Source organism: Pangasianodon hypophthalmus, chromosome 24 (assembly GCF_027358585.1).
Source record: "Pangasianodon hypophthalmus isolate fPanHyp1 chromosome 24, fPanHyp1.pri, whole genome shotgun sequence".
Taxonomy (NCBI): Eukaryota; Metazoa; Chordata; class Actinopteri; order Siluriformes; family Pangasiidae; genus Pangasianodon; species Pangasianodon hypophthalmus.
In genome coordinates, this window is record NC_069733.1 from 267462 (window position 1) to 276161 (window position 8700).

The following is an 8700-nucleotide window of genomic DNA, read 5'->3' on the forward strand; positions in this document are numbered from 1 at the left end:
CAGATCCCTCAGAGTTCCACTCTTCCTCTTCAAACCGTTCTCAGAAGTGCAGTTTACAGATGACAGGCATGTCTCATGTGGAGAGCAGTGGAAAGCCATTAGGATAAATTTGTGACTCTTTCTTTGTAATTTTGCTTAAAACTCAGATATAAATGTAAATAAAAATGTTGTTTAATGACCACTAGAGCCAAAGATCACATGATGCTGCATCCGTGGCCAGGAGCCAAGAGAGCAAAACTGGCCATGCTGTCTGTGTGGGAGGGGCATATTCGCTCTCTCCTGTCAATCACAGTGACACTAGCCAATCGTGGGCTTAGACACATACACTCACTGAGCACTTTATTAGGAACACTACACTAATACTGGGTAGGGCTCTCAGTCCCTTTGCTCTCAGAACAGCTTCAATTCTTCATGACATGGATTCCACAAGATGTTGGAAACATTCCTTTGAGATTCTGGTCCATGTTGTCATCATCACATCACACAATTCCTGCAGATTTTTCAGCTGCACTTTCATGCTGCGAATCTCCTGTTCTACCACGTCCCAAAGGTGCTCTATTGGATTCATGTTCATGAAACCAGTTTGTGACGACTTTTGCTTTGTGACATGGTGCATTATCATGCTGGAATAATAAGCCATTAGAAGATGGTAAATTGTGGAAATGAAGTGATGCACATGTTCAGAAACTATACTCAAATACCCTGTGCATTCAAGCCATGATTGATATTAACGAGCCCAAAGTGTGCCAAGAAACCATTCCCCACACCATCGCACCACCTCCACCAGCCTGGACTGTTGAACGCAGGTTGGATCCATGGATTCATTCTATTCATGCCAGATTCTGACCTACCATCTGTGTTCCTCAGCAGAAATCCAGATTCATCAGACCAGGCTACATTTCTCCATTCTTCAGCTCATCCACCTCAAGGTTCAAGGTGTTGTGCATTCTGAGGTTGTGCATTCTGTTCTGTTGTGCTTTTCTGCTCACCACAGTTGTACAGAGTGGTTATGTGAGTTCCTGTAGCCTTTCTTTAAGCTCGAACCAGTCTGGCCATTCTCCGTTGCCCTCTCTCATCAACAAGGCGTTTCCGTCTGCAGAGCTGCTGCTCACTGGATGTTTTTCCTTTATTGCACCACTCTGAGTAAACTCTACAGACTGTTGTGTGTGAAAATCACAGGAGATCAGCAGTTATAGAATTCATCACACCAGGCTGTCTGGCACCAACAATCATGCCACATACCTATCAGATAACAGCTACCAACCGGGAGAGTGAAGGCTAACACACGCTTCTTCCAAGACACGTGAACTCAACCACGGCATTTCTACCTGCTGCTCATGCCGCGTCATAGGGCTGCGTAACACACTCTGAGGAAAGCGTTATTTGACCTCTTCCAAATACATGAGCTTACAGATGCCATGATTGGCTTGTGTTGCTGTGATTGACAGGGGGGAGACAGGAGGCCCAGAGAGCACAGCCAATTTCCCTTGGCTCCAGACCACGGATAGCTGTGTTAGTCGAACTCATGATCTCCTGGCGATAGTGTGAACACTCTTCTGTTGCACCACTCAGTTTTCAGGAATCTTAGTTAGAGGGTTTACAACGGTCACAGTACACTTTATGGCTAAACCAACAACACACGGCACAGAACATCACCACAAACGCAGTCAGCACCGCTATCACCCTAACTGCCCAGTGTGGTACGGCACAGTCCCCTGCAAAACACACACACACACACACACACACACACACAGACACACACGCACACACACACACACACACACACACACACACACACACAGACACACACGCACACACACGCACACACACACACACACACACACACACACGCATACACACACACACACACACACAGACACACACGCACACACGCATACACACACGCACACACACACGCACACACACACACACACACACACACGCACACACACACGCACACACACACACACAGACACACACGCACACACACACACACACACGCATACACACACACACACACACACAGACACACACGCATACACACACGCACACACACACGCACACACACACACACACACACACACACACACGTATATTAAAAACAGAGCTGAGTTTTCATCACATGTATCATTCACAGTGTGTAATGAAAAAACATTACTGACTCTTACACAATATAAACATCTAATGTGGACATTTGTTTAGATTTCAGTCTTTCAGTCTGTTTCTTATCGTGATTCCATTCCATTCTATTCTATTCTATTCCATTCTATTCTATTCTATTCCATTCTATTCTATTCTATTCCATTCTATTCTATTCCATTCCATTCCATTCCATTCTATTCTATTCCATTCCATTCCATTCCATTCCATTCTATTCTATTCTATTCTATTCCATTCCATTCTAGCAACATCATTTCCATTTCCACTACTAGCTGTGATGTTTTTCAGTGCTTCATCATAATGTTTACAGAGATGTTACAGGACAGCACACATGTAGTGTTTAGCAGTGAGATCTGTGTGTGTGTGTGTGTGTGTGTGTGTGTGTTTCACTATGTGGTTAACCTACAACATTTCTTCTGTTAATACGGTATCTAGAGTATCTAGTAGGGTTTAGTGAGATTTGACTTCCTCCTGCTGATTATTACTAATGTATCTGATAAAAACACAACTAACATGATCACTTCATAACCATCAACACGTGGTGTGTTTCATAATGCAGTTCACTCCACACACATCACACTGAGACGTACCTGCCACAGAGACGGCGTACACACGAATGTCTTCGTTATTCTTCAGGTCCCGGATGGTGTAACTTCCACTATCACTCGACTGCACGTCTCTCAGTGTGAGCTCTGGGTAACTGAGTGATGTTCTGGGTGTGTATTCAGCTTTACACTGTAGTGAGCGTTGAGTCACAGTGCAGATCTGTTCCCCATCAGCTGAATCTCTGCTTTTATAAATCACCTCCACTGGCTCTGGTACGCTCAAATCCAGGATCAGATCTTCACCAGGATTCATCTGAACTGCTGAGAACACAGCTGAGGAGCAAAAAAAAACATTCAGCTGTATTTATTCAGAGTCGACAACTAAAGTTCAAAGGTTACATCAGTATTTATGTGAGGAAAGTTGCTGGTATTCAGAGTCGGTTACGCAGCTGCTAAAGTGGATTTTCTGAGCTCCATGTTCAGATTATTAAAATCTCCTGCGTGTAGTTCATGCTTTCAGAAATCATACAACATGTGGATTGAAAAGGGAAAGAGCGTTTTATACTTTGCTGTTGAATGTAATACGATGTAAAAGTGAAAGACAGTTTAAAAATGAAAATTGAAAGACTATAATGTGTGTGTGTTAGTGTACATATATACATATATATATATACATATATAAAAATACCTATATAAATACATTTTTATATATCCATTCAAAATCAAATCCACAACACAAAGTGTGCAGCAGGTAAAGGGGTGTGAATACTTTCTGAATCCACTGTGTGTGGCTGAACGAATAGTACTAGTTATAATTATCACATTAATCACTGGTTTAATTGAACAAAATTAAAATAATCATTTAAAAATTATTATTTTATATTATTATATATTTTTTAAAAATAATTAATTATTTTACACTGTGCTGCAAAGGCACAACTTAATGAAGCTACGAGACGCTAAATCGAGGTGATGAAATTGTAATGTGTGTGAGATGTAGGAGACATATCACAGAATTTTATTATGTCAGTGTTTGTGTTAATTCGATTCGCTCCCCTGTGAAGAAAACTAAGTTCATTTACAATTTTATTTTTTAAGTTTTATTTTTAACTTAATCCATAATTTAATTCATAATGAACAGTGTCTCTAATTAAGACGTCACCTCTGATGTGCTCTGAGCTAAATAAAGCTTTTCATGCACTTTAGAGAGACAATGTTTTTAAATTAATAAATAGCGTCATATTCATGTATTTAATATTGTCCTTGAATGACATTGCACAGTGTGTGTGTGTGTGTGTGTGAGTGTGTGTGTGAGTGTGTGTGTGTGTGTGTGTGAGTGTGTGTTTGTGTGTGTGTGAGTATATTTAAAGCAGAACATTAATTTCAGCGTGACACATTGTGGTTAACAGTCAGACGGTGGCGCTGGACTTAACGCTGCTCCTCACTCGAGCCGAAATCACGCCAGAACCATGCGCTTAAGCTCAAGATCAGAATCGAGCGTAACTGAGACACGCCCCTGTTTTAGATAAACTCCGCCCCTGCGTGCGTAACTCTCACATAACTTCTGAATAGCGCTGAAGTGTGTAGTTACGTCTGAGGTCTGAATCCTGATGTGTGTAATTTCAGGGTTAAACCCTCACTGTGTGTTCACTCCACTCTGAATATGATCCTAATAACTCAGAGTGAATGTTTTATCAGCAGTAGAAGAGATAAAGACACTTACTCTCAATTCTGAGGCTCACAGTAGAGATGTCGTTGATTCCACATTCACACACGTATGTGTTCCTCTTACTGTAATCAGCTGCAGTGATGGTGAGAGAGAGATCTCCCTTCAGGTACTGAGCATGAGACATTTCATATCCCTCCTTCACTGAGCTGCATGATGTCTGATCACACCGAGCGAAGACAACATCTCGATTATTAAATAAGGCCCATTTGACTGAACCAGAACATTTATTTTCACATGGGAGAATCACAGACTGATGAAGCCGACCCTTCACCGTTGTAGAAAAGACAGCAGCTGATACAGGAGCTGAAAGAGAGAATAAACTCTTTATGTCAAGACCAAAACTGTGAAGCTGATTTTAGCTTTAAATCGAACAATAAAGCGACAGCACTGCGCTCTTTTCCACCGTGTGGATTAATCTGACTGCTGCAGGTGTGAATTCAGGGCTGTGTCCCAAACCACATAAAGTGCACTAAATGAGATGCTTAAACAGTAATGACACGGTGTAGTGATATTTAATGCGACGGATTAGTTAGAGTGAGCAGGTAGTGTTAGCAGTTAGCATTAGCAGTGAGAGTGTGCAGTTAGCATTAGCGGTTAGCATTAGCAGTGGGAGTGAGCAGTTAGCATTAGCAGTTAGCATTAGCAGTGAGACTGTGCAGTTAGCATTAGCAATTAGCATTAGCAGTGAGAGTGTGCAGTGAGAGTGTGCAGTTAGCATTAGCCGTTAGCATTAGCAGTTAGCATTAGCAGTGAGAGTGTGCAGTTAGCATTATCAATTAGCATTAGCAGTGAGAGTGCAGTGAGAGTGTGCAGTTAGCATTAGTGTGCAGTGTGCAGTGAGAGTGTACAGTGAGAGTGTACAGTGAGAGTGAGCAGTATACAGTGAGAGTGAGCAGTGAGAGTGAGCAGTGAGAGTGTACAGTGAGAGTGAGAGTGAGCAGTGAGACTGTACAGTGAGCACTGAGAGTGTACAGTGAGAGTGAGCAGTGTACAGTGAGAGTGTACAGTGAGAGTGTACAGTGAGAGTGAGCAGTGAGAGTGTACAGTGTGCAGTGAGAGTGTGCAGTGAGAGTGTACAGTGAGAGTGAGCAGTGAGAGTGTGCAGTGAGACTGTACAGTGAGCAGTGAGAGTGTACAGTGAGAGTGTGCAGTGTCCAGTGAGAGTGAGAGTGTGCAGTGAGAGTGAGAGTGTGCAGTGAGAGTGTACAGTGAGAGTGAGAGCAGTGAGAGTGTGCAGTGAGAGTGAGAGTGTACAGTGTGCAGTGAGAGTGTACAGTGAGAGTGAGAGTGTGCAGTGAGAGTGTACAGTGTGCAGTGAGAGTGTACAGTGAGAGTGAGAGTGTGCAGTGAGAGTGTACAGTGAGCAGTGAGAGTGTACAGTGAGAGTGTGCAGTGAGAGTGTACAGTGTGCAGTGTGCAGTGAGAGTGTACAGTGAGAGTGAGGAGTGAGAGTGTGCAGTGAGAGTGTGCAGTGAGAGTGTACAGTGAGCAGTGAGAGTGTACAGTGAGAGTGTACAGTGAGAGTGTACAGTGAGAGTGTGCAGTGAGAGTGTACAGTGTACAGTGTGCAGTGAGAGTGTGCAGTGAGAGTGAGAGGAGTGAGAGTGTACAGTGAGAGTGAGCAGTGAGAGTGTGCAGTGTGTGCAGTGTACAGTGAGAGTGTGCAGTGAGAGTGAGCAGTGTACAGTGTACAGTGTGCAGTGAGAGTGTGCAGTGAGAGTGTGCAGTGAGCAGTGTGCAGTGAGAGTGAGCAGTGTACAGTGAGAGTGTGCAGTGTGCAGTGAGAGTGTGCAGTGTGCAGTGAGAGTGTGCAGTGAGAGTGAGAGCAGTGAGAGTGTGCAGTGAGAGTGAGAGGAGTGAGAGTGTACAGTGAGAGTGTACAGTGAGAGTGTACAGTGAGAGTGTACAGTGAGAGTGAGAGGAGTGAGCAGTGTGCAGTGAGAGTGAAGTGACACTTACCAGTGGTGAATGTGAGGGTGAGGAAGAACAGGACACAGTGATGAATGCTGCAGGACTGCATGGCTGAGGAGACACAACACCACCATCAGCACTGCACAGGTGGAGAATAAAGCAGGAGAGAGAAATCGACTCACACCAACATTTTATAATTAAACCTGCAATTTACTGGAATTCGTTACATTTTAAAAACATTCGTCTGTAATTCAGTGATGAAATATAACTTACGTTACAGCAGCTATAAACACTCGTTCCCTCACCAGCCTCTTTTTCTCTCTCTTCAAGTTAATAAGATAAAAACTCGTCCTGTTACCGAGAAACCGCAAAGAAGCGTAAACTCCTCTGTCCTGTTACAAAGCGCTGACACTGGAGACTCCTTCCATAAATGTTACACAAACATCTCCTTACAGAGTCGCTGTGAACGAGCTGTTACTATGGAAACGATAACGTATTAGAACGAGTGCATTAATATAAACCTGCTGTTCTAGAAAACTAATCAACACCTTCTGACCAATCACAATCCAGTTTTAAAATAAGCTCAGAACTCTCCCAGTCCACAGCAGTTAATGGTAGAACGTGTGTGTGTGTGTGTGTGTGTGTGTGTGTGAGCACTTCACTTATTTCTGCTCTTCTACAATTTCAGGAGTAAATCTATTACAAACGCAGTCCTTTAAATGTCTCTGTTAATAAGTTATATTAATTAATACAGATCATTACTCATTAGTTCTTTATTTACATGTTGACAAGTTCACATTATTCCACACTTACGCTACAGGTTAAAAACAGACCTGAACAGTGTGTGTGTGTGGGTGTGTGTGTGTGTGTGTGTGTGTTTAGAGAAGTCACAGCCTGGGAGGACATACACACGTCATAACTGATGTCTATGAAGTGTTATCAACGATGACAGCTGACACACACACGTTTGTTCTGCTTTGATCGTTAATCCTGAAAGACGTCCAGATCGCAGTCGTTTCCCGTCGTCTGTTTATCAGCGTAACAGCGTACGCTTGTATCACGTGGTGTGAGATGATGGGATCAGAGCGTTTTTACCAGAACGACTACAAGGAAATGAACACAGTAGTGGAGCGACACCAGACACCAGCATCAGGATCCACACACCTCCAGCCATAATAACAAACATGTTGTGTAGTGACACACAGCTGCTTTAATGCTTCACACAACACTTCAAATAAAAACACACAGCACTTCTATAGAACAGTCTGGACTTCTCTACAACTGCTGAAAACTCCATCTCGTTCCGACCAACAGGCCGAGCTGCTCAAACTGGAGGACAGAAACCGTTATGACATCACAGCTACTAATACGACATCACAGACACGCTGTGTTAAAGGAAGTGACACAACAGTGAGGTCATCAGAGCATCTGAACCATGTCCTGATCAGCTGAGTCAGGAATAAGGAAGATGGGAAATCAGTGAGCAGCAGGATAAGATGGGCTGCCAGTGCGAGCAGCTCGGATTGGGTTTAGTGCCACTACGCTGGCGTCTTCAGCAGGGAGGAGAGTTAACATTACCTCACTTCCTGTCTGTTTATCTGCCGCTCTGTGGTTTCTCAGCAACATGACAATGTTAAACATTAAAGACTAAATGAAACGAGTCCAGGGGAGAAAACAACACCAGACTAAACCGGTTCCAGTGCCTGGGTTTAGCTTCACGAGGTTAATAATCCTACAGAACAGAAATTCAATCAAATAAACTCCTTCTCTAATCTTTCAAAAGCATCAAGAATCGAATGAAGCAGAAGAGACGGCTTAGCAGCTTTTTACTGTATTTGATGTGATAGAGCGATTCCTGAATTTGAGTCTGTAATAAATAATGTAAGATTGAGTTTGGAGGAGGTTCTTCTTCATGTGTGTAAGTGAAATTTCTCCAGCAGCGCTAAGAGCTTTCAGGAATCTCATAAACTTTCAGAGAAAGAGAAGCTGCTGATGAAACCAGTTTATAAATGAGGAAACGAGAACAGGAACTAAACATGTCTTGCTGAAGAGATGTTCTAGAAATAACATGAAATGTAACTATAAACAGATAAAAAGTGCTGTTCATTAATATGTTAAAATGATAACCGCTGTAGTATAAGAGGAATAACACACTACAGAGCACACTGTTAGAGGAAAATTATCCACACGGTTGTTTAAAATAAAACTAAAAGAGTTTATTTTCCTCTACGAGTGCAGTGTGAAGTGTGTTTTATTCACATCACACACAGTTTAGTGTTTAAGCTGCACTCTGTGTTCTGTGTGTCTGGAATAATTGTAATAAACTCACCAGGAGAACTTCTTCACTCGGTTTTT

At 42.7% G+C, this 8700-nt stretch overlaps 1 protein-coding gene across 2 annotated transcripts; it reads right to left on the reverse strand.

Moving 5' to 3' along the window:
• Nucleotides 1-1574: 1574 nt before the first annotated feature.
• Nucleotides 1575-8700, reverse strand: LOC128317306 (uncharacterized). 2 transcript variants are annotated; one of them, XM_053228748.1, is made up of 5 exons: nt 8675-8700; nt 6394-6456; nt 4429-4737; nt 2751-3038; nt 1575-1715 (listed from the first exon to the last, which is right to left on the reverse strand). In XM_053228748.1, exons 2-5 carry the CDS (start codon nt 6452-6454, stop codon nt 1585-1587), a joined length of 789 nt encoding a protein of 262 aa, XP_053084723.1. In that variant the 5' UTR covers nt 6455-6456; nt 8675-8700; the 3' UTR covers nt 1575-1584. The 2 variants fall into 2 exon arrangements, with proteins under 2 accessions (XP_053084723.1, XP_053084722.1); XM_053228747.1 differs by lacking the exon at nt 8675-8700 and having other exon boundaries at nt 6394-8118.

Excerpts from the sequence above, each read along its gene's own strand:
- LOC128317306 (XM_053228748.1), bottom strand. The coding sequence starts at position 6,454 with ATGCAGTCCTGCAGCATTCATCACTGTGTCCTGTTCTTCCTCACCCTC. Across the intron at positions 3,039-4,428 it reads TGTGAGCCTCAGAATTGAGA|CTGTGTTCTCAGCAGTTCAG; the intron begins GTAAGTGTCTTT and ends TTTGCTCCTCAG. Across the intron at positions 1,716-2,750 it reads GTACGCCGTCTCTGTGGCAG|GGGACTGTGCCGTACCACAC; the intron begins GTACGTCTCAGT and ends TGTGTTTTGCAG.